General features: G+C 41.5%; 1 protein-coding gene across 1 annotated transcript in view; it reads right to left on the reverse strand.

Annotated features, from left to right (window-relative positions):
* chm (CHM Rab escort protein) overlaps nt 1-23,010 on the reverse strand; it is a 49,570-nt gene extending 26,560 nt beyond the window's left edge. Inside the window, exons 1-12 of the mRNA XM_034178227.1 lie at nt 22,906-23,010; nt 22,652-22,718; nt 12,097-12,169; nt 11,900-12,024; nt 7,375-7,516; nt 6,023-6,136; nt 5,821-5,937; nt 5,550-5,661; nt 5,251-5,473; nt 4,790-4,867; nt 2,298-2,405; nt 2,134-2,197 (exon numbers count right to left, since the gene is read on the reverse strand). Coding sequence (XP_034034118.1) covers nt 2,134-2,197; nt 2,298-2,405; nt 4,790-4,867; nt 5,251-5,473; nt 5,550-5,661; nt 5,821-5,937; nt 6,023-6,136; nt 7,375-7,516; nt 11,900-12,024; nt 12,097-12,169; nt 22,652-22,718; nt 22,906-22,957 — 1,275 coding nt within the window. The 5' untranslated portion in view covers nt 22,958-23,010. The remainder of the gene's footprint in view (nt 1-2,133; nt 2,198-2,297; nt 2,406-4,789; nt 4,868-5,250; nt 5,474-5,549; nt 5,662-5,820; nt 5,938-6,022; nt 6,137-7,374; nt 7,517-11,899; nt 12,025-12,096; nt 12,170-22,651; nt 22,719-22,905) is intronic.
* Between the last annotated feature and the right edge of the window lie 1,786 nt (nt 23,011-24,796).

Here is a 24,796-nt window from a genome sequence, read left to right on the forward strand (position 1 = left end):
GGACTTGTACTTCGCTGTCAGACTGTCTTAAACTGCACACGGTGGCGTATGACGTGATGGCAACTGTCAGCACTTCTTTCTTGTGAAATTGGGCGTTGTTCCACAGAACTCGCTGAGTTTCGGAGAGTTCACCTTGCAGAACGTGCAGCTTGCCCAGTACTGCTTCTTCTCCTTTTCCTCGTACTCATGATCCAAAAAACCCAAACGGGAAGATCCCGGAGTCCACACACATTTGGATTTTGAAGCACAGTGCTGAACAAAGCTGATGACAAACACCCTTATATGATGTAATGGTTTATGACGATCTCCTTATGGAACATTCCACACATGAAGTTGCAGCAGTGCGCAAATGGCAAAAGTCATATTAGCATAAATTCCCTCACAGGCACATCTTTTTACGCCAATCAACAGAATATTTGTCACTATTCATAAACTTCTTTCAAGTATAAATGTAAAACTAGTTGAAAGGTTAGAAACTTCCAGTGATACTGTTTAACATTTTACATAAATTTCTTTAAACACCTTGTAGCCGTGTCATGGTATCTTCCAACCTTGAGCTGGTCGGTTAAGACCAGCCATGTAACCAGCTCTCAACCAATGGGAAAGGCTAAACTGTCTTGTTTCGACACAGTTAATACTTCTATATCTAGCACAGCGCATCTATCCGTGCATGTTATCTTTTCAAGCACTGCGCGTGTACAGGCCATCGTATGCGTATAGTTATGTGAGGGGGCAATGGGGCGCTTTGATTTTGGTTGTTGGCAAGTAAACAGTGTGACAAATAAGTAAACAATGAATGACCTCAAATAGAGTCCCTTTATTCAAAGAGTAGCGACATGACGAGCTAAAAAAAAAAAAAAAAAACACACGGTCACGTGACTCATGCTGCCATCTTGGGTCCAAAATAGCGTTAATGTGTCTGCGTGTAAATCCAGCTATTTTATTTATTTATTTGCTGAAAATGCCAGGTTGTTGTGCATTTGGAGGCACAAATAGACACAACAAGGGCTTCAAGATGTACAGATTCCCTTCAGATCCAAACAGAAGAAACATTTGGGAAAATAAAGTCAGCCGTGTGGGATGGAAGCCAAGTTTTTCATTGCCATTAAAAACCCCTCGCATGTAACCAGACAGAACAGTCTGGACGTGTACAGTAACAGAGGTACAAAATAAAGTTCAGAGCTCTGACGCTCGCCGACTCAGGTAAAGTGGGCCCAGAGTCATTTCTGTGATTAAAAGCCTGACTTTTTTTTTTTTTTTCACACCGTGTTCAGACTTGGATCTGCAGCCTGACGCACACCTGTTAAATCAAACACAGTAAAAGACTGTAATTTGACACTTTTCTGCTTTCACTCTTTTCTCTCATAATAGTTTTACCGTGCACACACTGATTACAAATGGATTAGAAAAGTCCACAAATTTACAACACAAAGTCTGTAAAAGAGGACATTGTACATCTTACCTTTGACCTGGAGGTGATGATTGCAGACAGAAAAGGTTGTTGAGAGTCAAATTAATCCAGAATAAAGCATAATCCAGAGACGGAGAACTTTAAAACTGTCACACACGTCACTGTATGACACGGAGTTACAGAGCTGCAGAAGCATAAATCAGGCTTTAAATTAATTAATTTAATTTAACCAGGTTAGTCCCGTTGAGATTGAGATCTCTTTTACAAGGGAGACCTGGACAATTAAAAAAGTTTCCAGTCGACCTAGCCTGCATGTCTTTGGATGTGGGAGGAAGCCAGAGCACTCCGAGGGAACCCACACAAACACGGAGCAAACAGGCCAACTCCACACAGAAAGGACGCAGGTGGGACCCAATCCCATGACCTTATCGCTGAGAGTGCTAACCACTAAGCCGCCATGCTGCCCATATAAATCATCATGAATTGTAAATGTATGTAAATTTGATAGCTTAACTATTTTTATATTTATTTTGATAGCACCTGTACCTGGATATGTTGCTGTATGTGGTTAAATGATAAAAAAAAGTTTGAGACCTCGAGACCTCCAACACTATTGGCTTCATTACACGACTGGTTACAGAGTGTCGTGCAGCACAAGAAAAATGTGCCAAACTACTTTTGGGTCACAGCATCACGGGGCTCAGATCAGAGGGACTCTTTACCTGTTGGTCTGACTCGCTGTGCAGGATGGAGCCATCAGTTATTAAAACCGCTCTGGACACAGACCTGACACACAGACATACAGAGGCAGTTAAAGTCCAGGAGGTCAAGATCAGTGTCTGGCTGGTGCCAGAGGAAAGATCCAGCTGTGGTCTCAGACTCTGACCTGGTGGGCGTGGCCCCTTGTTTCTGTTCTGCTCCGACATAACCTTCCTCCAGTACAAAATGACTGCAACTGATTCGCTGTCCCCGGCTGTCAATCACTGCCTTGCACCTGAAAAGAACAAAGACAGATCTGAGATCTCACCACTGACATGGCTAAAATTCCTACTCAACAGCAAAAGACTAAGAAGAGCCCAATGATCCTGACTGTCCTGAACACAATCATCTTTTATTTTCTTTCAGGGTGCAGAAGGTTGCGTATGCTACCAAACCTAGAGCGCCAAGGGCCCTGTGGGTTAGCGGATCAATCAGAGCTCAAGGCAAACTGGCCTCAAAAACAGGCCTATGAAACCCGAGACATTTCATAAATTCAGGATCAGATGTAAAATCCAGATCAAAGCCACAGAAAAAAAAAAAAAAAAAAAAAAAGACAACACGAAAGCAAAATTTGATGGTGTTTGAGGAAACTGCCCTAAGATGTTTTAGGCATTTTCAGCCTAAAAATGGCCACCATTTCCAAACTAACAAATCTACACAAATAATTTTTGGGAACAATGTCAATGACCATTATTGTGCCTTTGTTAAATGAAAAGAAAAGTTACTGGACAGTTTTAGAACATTGGGTACAAATACCCAAATTGGCTCTGGCATAAAAATGGCAACAAATCTATGACTATAAATTTTGATGTGAAATATGTCAACAACCCATATTATGTTCTTGACAAATTAGAAAAAGTTATCAGACAGTTTTTGAGATGTCGCAATAAACGGACGACAATGACTATGACGACAACTACGACAGATGCCTGTTGGCCGGTAACTCCAAAAAAAAAAAAAAACCACGAGACAGAACCAGTAATGGAGACAGAGACAAAAACCCACAGAGGGTGAAGTTTTTTTTTTTACACCTTTAAAGTTCTTCTGAGGTCACTCAGTTTGGTTCGGACTCTCAAAGGTTTTCGGGAATTTCTGTGAACTCTGTCTGGAAGACTTGCTGACATGGACACAACTGGTGACCCATTCAGTTGAATGTGAATGCGAGTCCAAACCTTTGACTGGTACTGGCAAAGTGAGTCCAAACATTGACTGCTACTGTATATTCCTGGATGGTCGAAGTGTTTTAGGGTGAAGTGCAGCAACAAGTTGAGTACATCCTCCACGTCTGTTCACTAAGTGGGTCAACCATAAGGGCTCTACCAGGGAGACCGTGATGTCCTTCAGGGACATCAATACTAGTCTTTCAAAGGATTTCAGGACTACAGATGTCAGGGTTATGGTACTTCTTGCTGAATCGATGGATTCTCTGATTGCAATGGTTGAGAAGCTGAGTGAGGAATCAGAGTGTCTGGGTTTGTGATGGTCCTGGATCCAGCCTAAGATCCAGGCTTTCAGAAATGTATCTGTGAAAGTGTTGAATTTGGAAAGACATTCACCGATCTAAGCAGTGACATTCATGTCTCCAGGTCCTTGGTCTGTGAGATCTAGAGACACCTGGATTCATGAAGTCAGAGGTCACAGGTGATTAATGGTGCCGATATCTGCAGGAGAATGAAGGTTCAAGTCTTTAGGGTCTTTTGCAACATTTAGTCCATGTGGTATGTTCCTCTGCACATAATCCAGCATGAAGTAGCCCAGTGTTCAGGACCCCAGCAGCAGGAGATGACCAAGGACACGCCCACTTTTCACCTGGGTATAGCAGATAAATGGATATATTTGAGACAGGCAGATAGACTGGTTGTCTTCCTGGGTGAGTGCCATCCAGGACCCAAATCAGTTCCCTCGTGTGGTGGATGTCTCAACATGTGGCACTGGGGCATGTGTCCAAACCTGGACTCACAGACTCAGGGTTGTAACATGCAAAATACACACCAGATTAAGGACCTGGATTAAGGGATTTTCCTGTCAGAATGTGGAACTGATCTGAGCTATGAACTTCTGGTCACAATCTGGTTCCCTGATTTCTAGACCACCACTTCCCCAGAGGATCTCTGAGTGGTGTCAGACAAGTATCCAGTAGACGGTATGCCGGCACTGTGTCAGAACACGTGAGGGCTACCATGTTCCTTCAAGAGGACGCAGGGACATCATCATCCATGACGTGAGATGAGACATTCTGAGGTCACAACTGACAGTCAGGATTTATGACCTTCCTAGGAAGATGTTCTGGGATAAATTATTAATTTCTGGTTCTGTGGTCTGGTCTGTGGTCCCATGACTGCAGAGTCAGGACCTGAACTACTTCCAACAACAGTGAAGAAGGATCCACCACATCTGGGCCAGGTGGGTCAGAACCATTCCAAACTGAGTGGGAGTAGCTGTGGATCTGCTGGGTCTGTATGTGGAGGGTGGTGGTGGTGATGAACCTTCAGTGGGAAAAGATCGGCCTAACACAGAATCTGTTCCAAGTCTTCCAGTGGTTGAAGATGAGGTCTGAAGAGTTCTGACTCAGACCACATTACTGCTGTCCAGGATCACGAAGCAGGAACGCTGCAATACCTGTTGGTGTTCTTGTCGATGAGCAGACAGTGGATGGAGTGTCTCAGACAGTAGATCCCCCCAAACACAGCACACATCCTGAAAGACACAACACAGCAATCACATGAAGAAGAAGAAGAAACAGACCTGATAACAGATGAAAACATAACGACTAAAACAGTCTCACGGTAACAGACAAATGAGCTCGTCTACATACAGAGGCTGGACTAGTTAGCCACAATAGCCACTAGTTCAAGTGACGGTCATTGGTTTTGTCAGACTCTGATCCAAGAGGATTCTGTAAAACTGGATTAGGTGACATGTTAGCAGGTTGCTGCTGTGACGCTAAACGTGTGGTCAGTTTCAGCACAGATTCATTGCTGCAGATTACTAATATTTTGTTTTCTCAATTCAGCTGTCCAAATGTCACAGACTCCAGAATTTTTTTAAAACGTGACAGAAGAAATCTTCCCGTTTTTTACCGGCAGAAACACTGCGGGATTTCTCCAAGGCCATAGACCGGAAAGAGGAATGGCGTGTTTCCATAGTGGCCCAAACAATGCAAGAAGTGACGTGTGGAGGCCAGGCCCACTTCTGTGGGCGTGTCTGCTGTTACCATGGCGATGGAGTGAAGGAGGAAGTGCTGCAGGTTTTCACTGAGCTCCTGCCCACGAAGGAACTCCAAATATGGCCGGCCACTAAAAGCTAGACACAAAGTACCATGTCAACCACAATGCTGTGCCAGACAGCAATTATGCTGAGAGTTTGAACGCCGGCCCACCCTGCTGCTCAGGCCCCTCCTCCACACAGGATGACAAGAAACGCATCAGTTTCCTCTTTTCTATGACTGACAGCTGACGATTGGCAAAGACATCAGCCCGACTGCACGGGACCTAAAAAACAGACGGACAGAGACAATCAGACAGGAAAAGATAGATGGACAGGTGCAGGCGGACAGAGAGAGACAGTTAGACAGACAGGTAAAGACAGACGGACGTCACATGTGGATCTCAACATGTTGGAGGAATTAAAATAAATAAATAAATAAATACCTGTTCAATGTTTCCGCGGTGATAGGTGAGAATCCTGGTTATGTTCTTGAATTCTGCATAGCGACTGACATTTGATTTGATGAGCAGATTGACCAATGAGCCACGAGAAAATATCAGCTGAAAAAGAACAAGCGCAGCAAAGTATAGCTCAACATGAAGAAGAAGGAGGAGGAGGAGGAGTGAGTCCACGCTGTGATGCTACCTTTGAAACCAGATCGATGTTGAACTGGCGTCCTTCCTTCACCAGCTTGGCATAGCTGATCTTCCTTGTTGGCTCTGATTGGCTCTCGGCAGGAGAGACGCATGACCCCTCCCCCTGTGTGATTGACAGGATAGTTTTGGGAAACAAGGTGAAAGGTGACCTCTAATTTCCTGCTTTTAAACTCAGATAAAACTGAAGTTATTGTACTTGGCCCCACAAATCTTAGAAGCATGGTGTCTAACCAGATCGTTACTCTGGATGGCATTTCCCTGATCTCTAGTAATACTGTGAGAAATCTTGGAGTCATTTTTGATCAGGATGTCATTCAAAGCGCATATTAAACAAATATGTAGGACTGCCTTTTTGCATTTACGCAATATTTCTAAAATCAGAAAGGTCTTGTCTCAGAGTGATGCTGAAAAACTAATTCATGCATTTATTTCCTCTAGGCTGGACTATTGTAATTCATTATTATCAGGTTGTCCTAAAAGTTCCCTAAAAAGCCTTCAGTTGGTTCAGAATGCTGCAGCTAGAGTACTGACGGGGACTAGCAGGAGAGAGCATATCTCACCCGTGTTGGCCTCTCTTCATTGGCTTCCTGTTAATTCTAGAATAGAATTTAAAATTCTTCTTCTTACTTATAAGGTTTTGAATAATCAGGTCCCATCTTATCTTAGGGACCTCGTAGTACCATATTACCCCATTAGAGCGCTTCGCTCTCAGATTGCGGGCTTACTTGTAGTTCCTAGGGTTTGTAAGAGTAGAATGGGAGGCAGAGCCTTCAGCTTTCAGGCTCCTCTCCTGTGGAACCAGCTCCCAATTCAGATCAGGGAGACAGATACCCTCTCTACTTTTAAGATTAGGCTTAAAACTTTCCTTTTCGCTAAGGCTTATAGTTAGGGCTGGATCGGGTGACCCTGGACCATCCCTTGGTTATGCTGCTTTAGACGTAGACTGTGGGGGGGTTCCCATGATGCACTGTTTCTTTCTGTTTTTGCTCCGTATGCATCACTCTGCATTTAATCAGTGATCGATCTCTGCCCCCCTTCACGGCATGTCTTTTTCCTGGTTCTTTCCCTCAGCCCCAACCAGTCTCAGCAGAAGACTGCCCCTCCCTGAGCCTGGTTCTGCTAGAGGTTTCTTCCTGTTAAGAGGGAGTTTTTCCTTCCCACTGTGGCCAAGTGCTTGCTCATAGGGGGTCGTTTTGACCGTTGGGGTTTTTCATAATTATTGTATGGCCTTGCCTTACAATATGGAGCGCCTTGGGGCAACTGTTTGTTGTGATTTGGCGCTATATAAGAAAAAAGTTGAAGTTGAAGGTCACGTCTCAGCCTCCAGTTGTCCTCACTCACCTGTCCTTCACGTGCGTCCTTCTGTTCCACTTCACAGGGATCGGCAGGAAGGTCAGACTTCAAGCTTCCATCATCATCTGCTGCTTCTTCTGTGGTGCTGGCAGCAGCTGGAGTCTGGACTTCATCCTCCTCGTCTTCCTCACTGAGAATAAAATCAAGCTGTCATTCCATTTGGGTTTTTATGGGCCGCTCGCTGCCACAGTGGGCTTTTACTAAAACACTTATTATGCCCATTTTTATTCAAATATCACTCATCACAGCTAAAAGTGCTAATGAAATTAGCCGACAGCTGAATGGAAATGTCCAACACAGAAAAAAAAATTCAAAACCACAAATCACAAAAAATAAAAATAAAATAAAAAGTACAACTAGGTAGTAGCAAAAAAAAGAGACTATATATTAAAAAAGAGAAAAGTATGTACAGAACTGTGGATTTTGCATATAAACAAATATTTCTCTCATTCCCAGTGTGTCATGTGACCTGGCTGTTTGGTTCCAGTGGCATTCAAAGCTCTAAGAGCAGTTAGAGGGTAGAAACTGTTATTCACTCTGTTTGTTCTTGTTTTAATGGTCCTGTACTGTCAAACAGAGTGTGTCCAGGCTGGGACGAGTCCTTTAGGATGGTGTTGGCTCTCCTGAGACAGTCAGAGCCATGAAGGTCCCCCAGTGTGGGTAGAGGGCACCCAGTGATCTTCTCTGGAGCTCTTTCCTGTGCAGTGCAGCTGGTAAATCACGTCCAGAGGCAGTATATGAGGATGCTCTCCATGGTAGAGCACGAAAAAGACACCAGACATCTCTGGTTGATGTTATTTTTCCTGAGGAGTCTCAGAAAGTGGAGTCTTTGCTGTACCTGCTTTACCAAGTGTGACAGTTTTGACAGGATCCAAAACTATGTAGATAAATGTAACAAGCAGAGGTCTAGAGAAGAGAAAACACAGAGATTCTGCTGGAAACAATTCAATTCAATCTGCATGTCTGCACAGCCGCATTCCACTACATCTACAGTGGCTTGCAAAAGTATTTAGCCCCTTGGTATTTCACACATTTTCATTTGTTTATGGCATTTCAAATACAAAAAGTAAATCAGGCTTCACAATATAAAATTTTCTAAGCTTATCTTCCTTAAACTCAAACTGAAAACAAATCTCTACATTTTGATATAAATTAATTAAAAATATAAAAGCCAAGATTATGGGTTGCATAAGTAATCAGTCCCTTTGGTACAATACCTGAAAATAATGAGTTTGTCAGTTTTCTTCAGACAGGTCAGGGGATGGATACATGAACATTACCAAGTCACTGAATATGTCTTGAACTTTATTTCCATCAATTATGAAGAAATACAAACAGCATGACACTCTATGGTAAATCTGTGTGGAGTAGACAGTTCTCAAAAACTGAAAGAGAAGAGTGAGGAAAGCCACCAAGACACCCAGACAACCCAGAAAAAGTTACAGGCTTCCGTGGCTGTGATTGGAGAAATTGTGTATAGTACTGTATCTGACAGTAAACTCAGCTTTGCCCGTTTGTCTATTTGACTCCTTTACTTCTTACTGAAGTATTTTTCCTTTTATTTTTTATTGCTGTTTATGCACCAATGACACCACATCAAATACCTTTCTATGTGAGAATTTACTTGAAAATAAATTTGATTCTAATGAGAGACACTGTTATGTGTTAGTTTGGAGGTGTTCTCTGTGTGTGTGTGTGTGTGTGTGTGTGTGTGTGTGTGTGTGTGTGTGTGTGTGTGTGTGTGTGTGTGTGTGTGTGTGTGTGTGTGTGTGTGTGTGTGTGTGTGTGTGTGTGTGTGTGTGTGTGTGTGTGTGTGTGAGATGCAGTGAGAACCACTCTTGATGTTTTCTATATGACTTCATCCTTGCTAACATTTTTTTAATGATTTTGATGTTTTTGTTTTACCGACTACCTGCCAAGTAACGACTTGTACTAAATTGTTAACTTTCATTAATGACATAATTGGCTTTTGCTAATTGATTACTGTTTGTGTTAACATGTTGTTAGTGGTACTTTTGATCTCCCGATCATAAGGGAGGGAGGGGTCTGTGGAGAAGAACTGGATGTTGTCCTCATGTCTGTGGGCCAGGATGCTGTGTCCCCGGCTCAGGGTCCTCCTCCTGCCTTCAGTCGATGGAACACTTTGTGTTTCTCCAATTTAAAACCAAACATCCAATCACGGCCCTGACTGGCTAAAGACCATGTCCGGATTATGACTCTTCTTCTATTATGGCAGAGGTCCTCAAAACGGGTCACTGGGGCTGGGAAGGCAACATGAACACTGCATGCTGTATCGGGAACTTCTCTGCACACATCTGATCTGACTTCTGACTCTCCTTACCTGCCCGCTCACACGTTCTGGACATCATCGCACAAATTCATGAACAAACAGGACCAACCACAAAAACACACTTCAGTACCAGAACTTGAAACACAGACACCTCCGCCAGCTATTTATACTGGATCCGTGATCCGCCACCTCTCTTGACTAACAAAATATAAAATCACCGCAATTGCTCTCACTGCCAATCACACCGCCGCCCTCCTGTCTGCTGTGCGGAATTGCGCCAAATCTGGCAACAGGTCCAGAGGCTACGCTCGCTGTTTTGATCCGGATGTTGACCATAGCCGCAGAGCTCCGTGGCCACCGAGAGAGGACTTGGATTCTTTGCGGGTCCCGCATTCGTACCCCCGGAGGCAGTGAGTGAAGGGAGAGCCGCGCATTGTGTTCTGCGTGTGTCTGTTTATAATCTTCTCGCACAGAAGAAAAAAGAGAGTGTTTACACAAGAGAGAAAAGTGAGAAAATGTTAATGCCTGTTTGAGGAAAGTGTGTAGTGAGGGGTTTTACAGCCTTAAAACATCTATACGTGCCGTGTTCACTCCGGGCGCGATCAGACGTTACAAATTCGCGGGGGGTAGCGTGGCGACGGATGCACCTCCTTCGCCCAGTGTGTCGCTCTGCTTGGGTGGACTTTCGCTGCGAAAATTCGCCCCGGTGCGTCATCAAATAGGAGGAGCTTCCATTCCGCTCGGCGTCAAGTCATCATGACGGACCTTGATCACACGGAGCAAGTTGGTGTGAAAAGCTCCAAATACAGAGAGTATCATTATTTGCTGCAGGAGCTGCGTCTGGATGACGGCCGCTTTCAGCTGTCCTTCCGCCTCTGCGGGACCCAGTTTGAGGACCAACTGTCCCGTTCACGCGGGCACATGTAAACAAAAAAAAAAAAAAAAAAGAAACTCCGCTGCTTGCTGCAGCTCGCTCCTCTCCCAAAAAAACTCTGTCATAATTGTGTTTAGAAACCAGTCACCATTTGTTTTATTATACATCTGTGTAGTTAATAAAATATTCTCCACACAGACGATTCGCTCGTGTGCACACGTAAAAAAAAAAAAAAAGAACAAACGAAACTCCGCGGATTGCTGTGGGGCTGCTCCTCGCTCTTTCCCAAAAAAAACTGTCATAATTGTCTTTAGAAACCAGTCACCATTTGCTTTATTATACATCTGTATAGTTAATAAGTAAAATAATCTCCATGGATGATTCCCTCGCGCGCGCACACGTAAAAAAAAAAACAGAAAAAGAAACTCCACTCTCGCTGCTGTGGGGCTGCTGCATGCTCCAAAAACTGTCATGATTATGAAATAAAGGACAAAAGAGACATAAGTCCTGCTCACAGGCTGCTACCAGATACAGGACATATTCACATCTTCAGTCAAACTCCAGACATCTCCACGTCACTACATATTCAGTCCCTGATTGGTCATCGCGGTGCGAAGAGACGAAAAAGTTCCGATTTTTCAACTTGGGGAGGAGGGCAACACGACGTGACGCAATATCGCGCTACAAACGCGCAAAACGCTCAAAATCGCTTCACTCGCGTCACGCTGCGTGGTTTGGCGCCAAAATGCGTCAGGGATTACATTGCAACCTGTGGCTGTAGTCGCTCGCGTCGCACCCGGTGTGAACGCGGAGAACGTAACTCCCGCGATAAACAAGGGACCATTGTACACAGGAATTTGTACTCTATCCGGATTTGGTGTGACTAGTGTTATTAATGCCCAGTTTATTTTCGGTGTGGCGCACAGCGTTGCTCGCAAGCCCCCGCCCTTCTTTTTTTTTCTGCACCGGAGCCACCCATCCTCTGCGCTCCGGGACCTCCCACTTTACAAATTAAGCACTGCTGCAAGGCGATGACATTTTCACACCTCACTTCCTTTAAGCCAACAAAAATAAATACCATTTCCTGTATCAACTGAATCAGCTCCAAACCGCTCCACCAGGTGACGAGGAAAATCAGTTCAGTAAACAAACAGACACGGTGACAATTTAACCTCCGCAGCAAAGGCAAAGAATTAACAAAATAACCCTCACCCGGAGAACCAGTGTTCCCAGTGCTGGTTCTCAGAACCCACTGTGCTGCACATTTTGCACCTGAGATCAAACGTTTCCCCAGAAAATAAAGAAACCAAAGTGACACCAAGGTCAGCAGAGCGGGCTTGGAGGTCTACCTGGTGTAGCAGAAGACTTGAACGTTACTGATGGACGCAGAGCTGGAGTTCGACAGAGAGATGATCTCCTCGCCGTCCTCCAACAGGCTGGACCAATCCTGGACCAGGTCTGCCTCACAGGCCTCCTACAGACACACAGGGACAATCAGCAGACCGGGTCGTCCTGTCCGGCATGTTTGGAGCTGTTCCAAACTCACCTGGTGCTGCTGGATCCAGGTAAGCAACCCGCTGAAATTGAAGCTAGCCCAGTTTGCCGCATAGTAACTCCTCCTACAAGCACAATGTTTAATAAGTCACTTCCTTCTCAGACTCTTTACAAGAAAATCCACATGCTTCAAACTGAACCCTGAGGTCATTCCAAGTCATTCAGGATGATTGTGGACCTGTTCAGCAGAATCTGGACCTTCTTAGGTCAAAATATTTCAGACTCTGAATGCATTTCGTGTCAAACTGAAATTTGTCCTCAGATGATCAATGATCAGCACAGTGACTCAGCAGAATACCATTATTACAATGATGATGGCAGTGACTCAGCACAATTATTATGATGATGGCAGTGACTCAGCAGATTATTATTATGATGAGCGCAGTGGATCAGCAGATTATTATTATTATGATGATGATCGCAGTGACTCAATGGATTATTATGATGATGAGCGCAGTGCTCAGCAGATTACAGTGGCTTGCAAAAGTATTCGGCCCCTTGATACTTCACGCATTTTAATTTATGGCATTTCAAATACAAAAAGTAAATCAGGATTCTCAATTTAAAATTTTCTAAAATTATCTTCCTTAAACTCAAACTGAAAGTAAATCTATACAACTTGATATAAATGAATGAAAAATATAAAAGCCAAGATGATGGGTTGCATAAGTAATCAGCCCCTTTGGTATAATACCTGTAAATACCGTATTTTCCGGACTATAAGTCACACTTTTTTACATGTTTTGGCAGGGGGTGCGACCTATACTTCAGTGCGACTTATAAATGAAAAATATACCGGTAGATTCTCAATTAATTTACCGTAATAAAACAATTTTACGTGACAGAGTTGCTCTATGTTTTAAAATGGCCACCGGAAATGGAAATGCAATGCATCATGGGCACTGTAGTATGGCAGCCGTCCTATAGGTTACGCTGGTCACGATAACCAATCAGAGAACAGAACATTGGATGCGTATTCCTCACTTCACCCAGACAATGATTGTGAAACAGTGTGTGAAGCAGACGAACACGGTGTTTATTCTGGGAGGGCTAACAAAACAGCTTCAACCCTTGGATATCAGTGTGAGCAGAGTTGATGCTGAGAGCTGCGTGGGAGCAATGGGTGAGCGACGACAGAGGATTAGCATCTGCACTTGGAAGGAGCTGGCTTCGACACTACAGGTCGGTCATGAGCTGTGCAGGTAGGCGCTGCATGGTTCGGCTCGCAATGTGGTCCGCAAAATACAAACATATCCGTAGGTAAAATGCAGCTCACGAGAGGGCACTCAAGGCTTGTGTGACTATTCCTGCGACTTCTGACTACCATAGAAAAATTTAAATTTTGACATTACTGATAACTTAACAAGACAACGGAGAAGGCCAGAAAAAAATGCCACCAAAAAGAAAAGCATACTCTGCAGATTACAAGTTGCGACTTGTGAAATATGCATCCGAAAATGGTAATCGAGCAGCAGAGAGAGAGTTTGGAGTGAGTGAGAAACTTGTGAGGGACTGGAGGAAAGCGGAGGTTACTCTGACCACCATGAAAAAACAAAAAACTAATCACGGGCTAAAAGCTAGATGGCCACAGCTAGAGGAACGAGTCCGCACATGGGTGCTCGAACAACGTGCAGATATTATCATCATAATATCATAATATTATCATCTGAACTTTCATGTTAAGTTAACATACTTGTATGTCCATGCGACTTATACTCCAGTGCGACTTATCTATGGTTTATTTTTCTTTATAATGGATAAAGTGGCTGGTGCGACTTATACTCCGGTGCGACTTATAGTCCGGAAAATACGGTAATCACTTTTGCCAGTTTTCTTCAGACAAGTCAGGGGATGGATACATGAACATTTCCAAATCACTGAATATATCTTGAACTTTATTTACATCAGTTATGAAGAAATACAAACAATATGACACTCTGTAGCAAATCTGTGTCAAGGAGACAGTTCTCAATAACTGAGGGAGGGTGCAAGAAGAAGAGTGAGGAAAACCACCAAGACACCCAGACAACCCAGAAGAAGTTACAGGCTTCTGTGGCTGTGATATGAGAAATTGTGCACAGTGCATATTTTGCATTTTGTATCTCCAGTTATACAGCTTCATGATGAAGTGGTATAAAGGAAGATTTTATTTCACCAAAACATCAAATGTAGGCTTGCATCTCAGATATACCTTCTGGCAAATTGTAGCTGAACTTTCAGGGCTTCTTTTTAATAAAACTCTGGCTGTTCTGGCTAACTCTGTGTTGCTGCTCCTGCTGACGCTGGCACATCATGTACCTCATGATGCAAAGCAGGGATGTTGCTCTTATTTATAAATCTAGGTTTCATTTATTAGGTGTTGGGGGTCATAAATATAACTCGTTTCAACATCTGATTCTCCGCTTTGCCCACAATGCTATGTACTGACGAGGTCAGAAGAATAAAAATCAGCCGTATTATTTTGTCACTGTATACAGGCCTCCTGGCCCATATTCCGAATTCTTAGATGAATGTGGTGCGTTCATCTCTAACTTGTCAACTAGTGCAGATAACATTCTGATCATTGTTGACTTTAACATTCATATAAATAAGCATTCTGATCCCCTCTGCAAATCATTTATGGAAATTGTGGATGCATTGGGATCTATCATTTTGCTCTAAAATTCTGGAAAAAGTGGTTTCAAGGCAGCTCGTGGACTATCTTACTGAGAATAATCTCTTTGAGCCACTGCAGTCTGCTTTTAGAAAATATCATTCCACAGAGACGGCTCTCATAAAGCGGTGAATGATCTTCTGCTTGCAATGGATTTGGACACCACTACGGTTCTGGTGCTGTTAGATCTCAGTGCTGTATTTGATACTGTGGATCATCATATTCTACTTGATAGGATGGAAAATCATTTTGGGATTACTAGTCAGGTACTAGTCAGTACTAGTACTAATTACTAGTCAGTGCCCTTTACGTCATACCTGACCAGTCGTTCTCACTGTGTTTTGTACAATAACACGATAGGATGGAAAATCATTTTGGGATTACTAGTCAGGTACTAGTCAGTACTAGTACTAATTACTAGTCAGTGCCCTTTACGTCATACCTGACCAGTCGTTCTCACTGTGTTTTGTACAATAACACTACCTCTAACCTTAGTGACATGAAATTTGGGGTTCCACAGGGGTCTGACTTAGGTCCCCTGCTTTTCTCCCTTTATATAGCACCTCTTGGGCACATATTGCGGCATTTTGGGGTTACCTTTCACTGTTATGCTGATGACAGAGTTATGCATGCCGATAACTGCTGGTAATCTCATCCACATAAAATCCTTAGAAGATTGCCTTCCATCAGTGAGAAGCTGGATGTCCAATAATTTCCTACTTTTAAACTCTGATAAGACTGAAATGATGGTTCTTGGTCCAGTGAGACATCGGCATCAATTTGACCAGTTAACGCTTAGCTTAGGCTCGTGTGTCATACATCACACTGATAAAGTGAGGAACCTTAGGGTAATTTTTCATCCTACGTTGTACTTTGACCTCCACATTAGAGATTACGAGGACTGCTTTCTTCCACCTGCGAAATATAGTGAAGATTCATCCCATCGTGTCTATGGCTGATGCTGAGAGCCTGATTCATGTGTTCATCTCTTCTAGAGTGGGCTACTGCAATGTTCTATTTTCTGGTTTACCACAGTCCAGCATTAGGGCTCTCCAACTGGTTCAAATGCTGCTGCCAGACTTTTGACATGAAGCAGAAAGTTTGACCACATTACACCCATTATGGCGTCTCTTCACTGGCTTCCTGTCCCAGTGAGATCAGATTTTAAGGATCTGGTACTAACCTATAAAACTGTTCAAGAACTGGCACTTCCCTACTTAGCTGACCTAATTAAACCCTACGTACTGGCCCGGGCTCTGTGTTCTCAGGATGCAGGACTATTTTGTGTCCCTAGCGTGAATAAGAAGTCTGTGGGTCATAGAGCTTTCTCTTATCATGCCCCTGTTCTGTGGAATGATCTCCCTGCATCAATAAAACAGTCAGATTCTGTGGAGACTTTCAAGTCCAGACTTAAGACACACTTATTTTCCCTTTCGTATGACTAGCATACTGGTACAGTATGTTGTTGGCAGTTTCCTCGCTTGTGAGGATAGTGGGAAGGCCTTTTTTTTTTTTTTTTTTTTACAAGCCCTCTGGTGGCTGAAAAGTCCAATGCGGGATGCACAAGACCTGTTACAAGACCTGTTGGGGCAAATGAACACTTGAGTAGGCTGGGCTTGTGCTGCTGCCCGCTCTGTCCGTCTTTGACACTTCTGGAGTGAGGCCTCACTTCTTTCTGCCTCAAACTTCAGGCTGGCGGATTTGATGCTGGAATGCCAGCTGAGTCTATCTGTAGCTAGATGCTGCCATGACTGATGCTGAATGCCTGCAAGGGAGAGCTGTTTCTTCAGCTGGTCCTTATAGCGCTTTCTGGGGGCCCCTTGGTTTCGTCTCCCTTCCTTGAGCTCGCCAAAGAGAATTAATTTCGGCATGCGTGTATCATCCATCCTGGCTACGTGACCTGCCCAATGAAGCTGTTGTTTGAGTATAATAGACTCCATGCTGGGCAATTTGGCTCTGGTAAGGATGTCCTCATTTGAGACGTAGTCCTGCCACTTGATCCCGAAGATGTTTCGGAGACAACGCTGATGAAAGCGTTCCAGTAATCTGATCTGCTGGCGATACAGAACCCAGGTTTCAGCTCCATACAGGAGGGTAGGGACCACAATGGCTCTGTAGACCTGCACTTTTGTGGAAAGGCGCAGTGCATGATTCTGCCAGACTCTCTTTGAGAGTCGACCAAAAGAACTGCTGGCCTTGGCAAGGCGACTGTCTAGGTCCTTGGCAACAGATGCGTTGTTTGAGATAACACTACCGAGATACGTGAAGTGCTCTACTGCATTCAGGCTGGTACCCTCGATGTCGATTTGGGGTGGGGTATATGCTGTATGGGGGACCGGTTGATATAGCACTTCTGTCTTTCTCAGACTGATGGTGAGTATGTTACTATACTTTTTACCCTTTAAAATTCATTTTAGTACACTGAGCATGCTGCAGCCTTAACTTTATCTAAATTCTGGGTCTTTTAGTGAAGCTTAGGGCAAGTGGCCAGTGATCACCTTAGTATTTCTTCTGTTTTTCTTGTTGTTTAATGCTGACAAATTATACTGTACTTCTTGTCTTTCTGATGCCCAACTCTAATTTTTCTCTCTGTTTGAGGTGCAGCTCCATCCAGAGATGGGTGTGGTATTTGTGATGGGGATCCTCCTGTCCTGTGCACCGGCAACATTTCCTGTATATTAATTTTGGGAATTGTTTTGTCAATTGTGTCTGTAGCATGGCCCAAGCAGAGGGTCACCTCTTTGAGTCTGGCCTGCTTGAGGTTTCTTCCTCAAATAATCAGAGGGAGTTTTTTTTTTAACCACTGTCGCCTGTGTTCTTGCTCTGGGGATTAATATATCTATATAAATGAAAATAAATTGAAAAAAATTTAAATTGATGAGCACAGTGATTCAGCAGATTATTATGATGAGCGCAGTGACTCAGCAGATTATTATTATGTAGATGATGAGCGCAGTGTCTCAGCAGATTATTATGAAGATGATGATCGCAGTGTCTCAGCAGATTATCATTATTATGATGATCGCAGTGACTCCAATTATTATTATTATGATGATGATCGCAGTGAATCAGATTATTATCATGATCGCAGTGACTCAGCAGATTATTATTATGATGAGCGCAGTGACTCAGCAGATTATTATTATGATGAGCGCAGTGACTCAGCAGATTATTATTATGATGAGCGCAGTGACTCAGCAGATTATTATTATTATGAGCGCAGTGACTCAGCAGATTATGATGATGATGATGACGATAACAGTGAACGAAGAAAAAGCAAAAACGCACACCAGAAAAAGTCTTACTTGAGTCTCCCCTCACGGACTAAACATTTATTTTGATTTAAGATGTCTGTAAAATTACTCTGTACACTGTATTGTGTATGTAAATTGTATTATATTGTAAATATATTTTTGTAGTTTTTAATCACACTGGGTGTGATTGGCTGGGATTCACCCACTCATGAAGGATAGGCCTCAAAACACCTGGGCTTTTCTTTTCATTATTGAAAGAAAAGAAAAATGATCTGACGAAGGCTACAGGCCAAAGCGTTAACTTAATAAAATCTAGACATCTGCAACAGGAGTATGTGATGATAACAGTGACTCAGCAGATTACTATTATTATGAGATGAGTGCAGTGACTCAGCAGATTATTATTATTATGATGATGATGATGATGATGATGATGAGAGCAGTGACTCAGCAGATTATTATTATGATGATGATGATGATGAGAGCAGTGACTCAGCAGATTATTATTATTATGACATGGGTTAAAGCAATAAATTTTCATCTGACTGAAATTTTTCCTGGCAAAAATCAATGCCAGCAATTCCCTAAAATGTGGCATAGTGGGGGCACACACTCTTTTTTCCTCAATAAATACAATAAACACATTATACAGTATACAAATCTATTCTAAATAGCTTCTAAAGAGAGACAGACAAAGCATAAAAAGAATGCAAAACTTGAACATAAAGGTACATAAAAGGGTGGTGGGGGGTGGAGTGTAGCCTTGATTCTGGGGGATCTGGGGTGCCCCCCCCCCAGAACATTTTTAAAAGAGCAAGTTAAATTTTGTATATTCTAGTGTATTTTAATGGGTATGAAGCCCTCTGAAACAAAGAAAACTCACTTCAAACTGTCAAGTAAAAATTCTTTGTCTTCTGTAGTATTTTGATCGGTTCTAATGCAGTAAATGCAGCAAATGGGTGCTGTGTCGCTGACTGTACAGTCAATAAAATACAAAATCAGGGCCTAAAGCAACTGACAACGTTGTTCTGCTGTGCACAAAGTAACACTGTCACCAGTTATGAAAATGCATGCGTACTGGGAAACTCAAAACTGGCTTATTCACATTTAATCTGTAAAATGCTCTCACTCGTAAAACAAACTGGGGCTGCAACTAACGATTATTTTAGTAATCGATTATTTTTTTGGTTGTTTGTTTTTTACTTGCATGTGAGTTTTTCCATTATTTCTTGAAGCTAGTTATTATTAAAAGGCCTTTGTCACGTAACATCAACGTTTGAGCTTGTAACAAAGTTATGATGTTATAATCTCGTCAAAAACATACCTGGAGTAGTGTTTTGTTTTACACATACCTACATCACGGACACACCACAAAGAGATTTCCATCAGGTTTCACCCAATTATGAGCATTTTTATCTCAACCACTGACAACATATTACAGCAAGAGTCCACAAAAGTATTTTAAAGGCCTGACTAAAGTGTAATATGTGATCTTTAATGTTATTTTCATGAAAAAAGACACAAATGTGCAGTTTACTGCATTTTATTTTTTCTTGTGTAAAAACACAACTTAGATGTGTTTTGACCGAAACAAATTGTCATTAAACTTAAATACAACAGGGATGAAGTAGAGTCACTCGGTGTTCACAGGAAACATTTCTTTCTTTCTATATTTATGTTCATTGTTAGTTGGTTTTATCTTTTCTGATTTGTTTTATCAGGTTCTTTTTGTCTGTTTCTCTAAAACTGTATTGTAGCATTATTAGTTATCATTACTATTATTGCTGTTGTTGCTATTATTATTAATAATATATAAATAAAAATAAATAAAATACTACAATTTGTAATTCATTTGACTCTTATGACACCAATTGCTGAACCATTAATTATTACGAAGTGGATATTTTGCAGGATACAGCAAACACTCACCTAGCACTATTTGACCGGATCTCCTCGCTAATTGGCTAGTAAAAATGACATCATCGCAGAGTTTATTTCAACATGGCGGTGCCTTCGCCATTAAGTGTTGGTGCTAATTTTTCATCTTTTAATGCCGTTTTGGGTGCCATAAAGTAGTTTCAATCAGAACAGAAAATCACTTGCTGGCGGAGGGATTCTCGGACGCTAAAAGCAACTCAACAACGTGACATAGCTGTGCCCGAAATTATTTCCACAGGCGCTTTCGCCACACGGTGGAAATAATTTCGGGCATGGTGGAAATAGTTTTTGCAGTCTTGGTAATTTTCTGTGTCGGGTGGGGATGATAAACTTAGTTTTTTATTTGGCCTTAAGTGGCCTCATTTTGTGTAGCTAACATGATAAAACATTCAAAATGTCATGGTAAACAGAAATACAGAAGTCCACGTCGGCACGTGTGTTTATCCTGTTTTTTCTCTGTCAGTGACATGTCTGCAAAACCTTCGATCAGTCCACCCCTGAAAATAGTGAATGGTAAAATATGCCAATTTTCAATAATGAAAATAACCAATATCAAGCTACTATCATGAATGTGAAATAAGGAGATCTTAAACTCTGATCGTTTTTAAGTTCCCACCTGACCGCGGCCATTCTGTCCGTCGTGAATAAATTTAGACGGCCGGCAAAACAGCGCAACCCGCCATTTTGCCGGTGCTGTGTACGCCCAGTTCAACTTTGCCAATTGCACCGCCATGTGTATATATATATATATATATATATATATATATATATATATATATATATATATATATACACACACACACATATTCTTTTTCTACCTCATTTCTTATGTCTTGTATTGTTACAAGTATTATTATTATTATTGCTTATATAAAGTTTATCTTTATCTTTGAAATAAACTCTTCGATGATGTCATATGAACTAGCCAATCAGCGAGGAGATCTGGTCAAATAGCACTAGGATGCGTGTTTGCCATATCCAGCAAAATAACCACTGCTTAATCATTATACAGAAAACAAATACACACAAACGTGCTGAGATGTGAATAGCTTAATGCTAACTTTAACATTGAAAACGCCATAGACATGCTAACGCGTTAGCATCGGTCCCGTTTTTAAATTATAAAATACATCAACTGTTTCAGAAAACCATAACAGGTCTGTTTAACATAAAAAAGGTAAGTATTACTCACAGACATATGCTCTTTAAGGTTTTAGATAACGATAAAGCAAAATAAAACAAAGAACCAAAGCAGCAGATCGAAGCATTGCTACATTGATTCAAGGTTCAAAGTAAAGCCACACCCTGCTCTACTTGGGGAAGGTCTGCCAATGTTCCCATGAAGACAGGGAGGAGAAGGACCGTGGCTCATGGCAAGCAGGAAACAGAGTGGGGAGGAGTGAAAATTCACACAGTCCCTTCCTCCGCGGTGCGGCGCCATCCACGCTGACATTGCTGCTGCTTTGATTAGCACAGAATGGGATGTTGCTTTGACAGTGAGAATATCATAAATTTTCCAAATGACGGAAATCTGTCGTGGTGATGGAGAACATTAACCCATGTGTTATGATGATGAGCACAGTGACTCAGCAGATTATTACTATTATGATCAGTGACAGATTATTATGATGATGATGACTACAGTGACTCAGCAGGTTATTAAGATTGTAGTGACTCAGCAGATGACGAAAATAATGATGACAACAGCGACTCAGCAGGTTATTATGATGACGACGACTGCAGCGACTCAGCAGGTTATTATGATGATGACGACTGCAGCAACTCAGGAGGTTATTATGATGATGATAGCGACTCAGTAGGTTATTATGATGATGATGACGACTGCAGTGACTCAGCAGGTTATTATGATTGTAGTGACTCAGTAGCTTACAATAATAATAATGATGATTGAACTGACTCAGCAGGTTATGATGATGATGACGACGACAACAGTGACTCAGCAGGTATTACGATGATGACTACAGTGACTTAGCAGATTATTGATTGTAGTGACTCGGCAGATAACGATAAAGATGACTGCAGTGACTCAGCAGATGACGATAATAAAAATGATTGCAGTGACTCAGGAGATGACGACAATAATAACGATGATTATAGTGACTCAGTAGATGACGATAATGATGATTCCAGTGACTCAGCAGATTATTATGATAATGATTGTAGTGACTCAGTAGATAAAAAATGATGTATGTAGTGACTCAGATTACAATGATGATTGCAGTGACTCAGCAGATTATAACGATGACTGTAGTGACTCAGTAGATGACGACTGTAGTAAGTCAGTAGATGACGATAATGATTCCAGTGACTCAGTAGATGACAATAATGATTCCAGTGACTCAGCAGATGACAATAATGATTCCAGTGACTCAGCAGATGACAATAATGATTCCAGTGACTCAGCAGATTACTATAACTATGACTGTAGTGACTCAGTAGATGACGATAATAATGATTGTAGTGACTCAGTAGATGACGATAATAATGATTGTAGTGACTCAGTAGATGACGATAATAACGATGATTATAGTGACTCAGTACATGACGATAATAATGACTGTAGTGAGTCAGTAGATTACAATAATAATGATGATTCCAGTAACAGCATATTATGATAATAATTGCAGTGACTCAGGAGATGACGATAATAACAATGATTGCAGTGACTCAACCGGACTCACCTGTCCACGTGCAGAACTCTCTGTCCCACGCGCGCGCACGCTGCTGCCACCACCGACTCAGCCAAGCCTGAACACAATCAATAATCAATAAGGTTGCTAACAGCTGCCGGCTAACGGGCCGCTAGCAGGCGGCTACAGCAGCGAGGACCTGAGGACCTGCGGACCAGACCGGAAACCTCCGGAACGGACCCAACAGAGCACGGAACCGACCAGGCTATGTGTGTGAGTGTGTCTGTGTCCACGCGCGCGCACACCTGTGCCAAGAACAACGACGTCGAAATCAGACGGCAGCTCTTCTGCGGCCATGACAGCACGGAATTACGGAGGTCACATGACACATGGCCACACCCACTGATCTGTATATATAACTGGATCCTCATCGGAATCACGGTATTTTATATATATATATATATATATATATATATATATATATATATATATATATATATATATATATATATATATATATATATATTGAAAAATGTGCCAAATGCAATAAAACAAACAAGGCACAACTTGGTACGTAATTATCACAGGAAACAAGAAGTGCAAATAATTTTCCGGTAAATTCAGCAAATAATAGTGCAAGGGGGATAGTTCATAGTCTTTAGAAAAAAGTTCCAAGTACACAGGGAAAAGTTCATAGTTTTGAAAGTTCATGGTCTTTAGAGAAAGTTCAAAGTTCACGGGCAAGAGTTGTAGATTTTAGAAATAGCTCACAGATAAGGTCATGAAGTTTTTGGTTCAAAGATCATTGCTCGACAACTGCAAAAAAAAGTAAGAGAGTTTCATGGCTTTCAGTTGCTTCATATGTTCCAAAGATTTCATGTAGAGGTCCAAGTCATTCTTGAAGTAGGAAAATGTAGTGGGACATTTTTGACATTTGCTTTTGTGGATACAAAATTTGGCAAGACATAAAATGACATTAATACAGAGTTCTTCTTTCTTATTCTTCCTCAGAAAACCAAAAGTAATATCTCTTATAAAATTAATTGTTGATGGAAATAATGTTTTGACCCAATTAAGTAATTCTGTCCAAAAGGATTGCACCACAACACAGTAGAAAAACAAATGGTCCGTAGTTTCAACATTTGTAAAGCAAAATTAACAGTTATTTTCTTGAATGTTAAAACGTAACCTTAGTAATTCTTTAGATGGGTAAATATTTTTCAAAGTGTGTTTCTTTAATTTTTGGAGCTATAGGAAAGGACAAATACATCGTTCTAAGTTTGGAAATAGTCTTTTTATCAAATTTTGATAGAATATCATTTCTACATTGCAGTCCATGGAATAATTCATTATTAAGATATTTTCAAATAAAACGATTGTTACATTTTTCATCTAAAATTGACACACCACATATCATAGGAGAAGGCAGGTGTGTTTGTATGATTTGATTTGAGGCTAGAGAACCTTTACATATAAAAATGAATTCATTGGTGAGGGCATTACGTAATCGCATGAAGTCTAATAAAGATGGGTTAAAGCTGTATTTTAGGCAGAATTGTTCATAATCTAAGAGGTTTCCTTCATCATCCATGAGATGATAAATTGACCAAATATTTTTTTTCAAACCAGTCTTTGTAAAATAAGGATTTGTTGCGATGCAGTATCTGTTATTCCAAATTACTATCAGATGTGAAGAAAAGTTATGGACATATAGCATTTTCCAGTAGAGCAAAATTTGTCTGTGGAACTCTGACAAGGTTATAGGAAGCTTATTAATGTCAAAGTTACAAACAAGCAGAAGGTTTAGACCCCCTAATTTTTTTAAAATTCAATTAGGGATACAGTACCATAGGGAGTTATAATTTTTAATCATCAGCATCTTTGACCATATGATTTTTCTTCATATAGTGTGGTTTGTTTCGCCATATGAAATTGAAATTCAATTGATTTATTGATTTTGTTAAATTAAAAGAAATGGAATTTGAATAAAGAGGATAAATGCACCTAGACAAGCTTTCCATTTCTGTTAAATATATTCAACCTAAAATCGATAAGTCTCTTTGGAGCTATGTGGTCAGTTGTGTTTTACATTCTTTTATTTTGCGTTCTATATTAACTGTTTGGCATATGTTTTTGTCTTTACTAAGTTGAACACCTAGGTATTTGATCTCTGACTTAATCGGTATATTACATATT

This window comes from Thalassophryne amazonica, chromosome 9, assembly GCF_902500255.1.
Source record: "Thalassophryne amazonica chromosome 9, fThaAma1.1, whole genome shotgun sequence".
Classification (NCBI taxonomy): Eukaryota; Metazoa; Chordata; class Actinopteri; order Batrachoidiformes; family Batrachoididae; genus Thalassophryne; species Thalassophryne amazonica.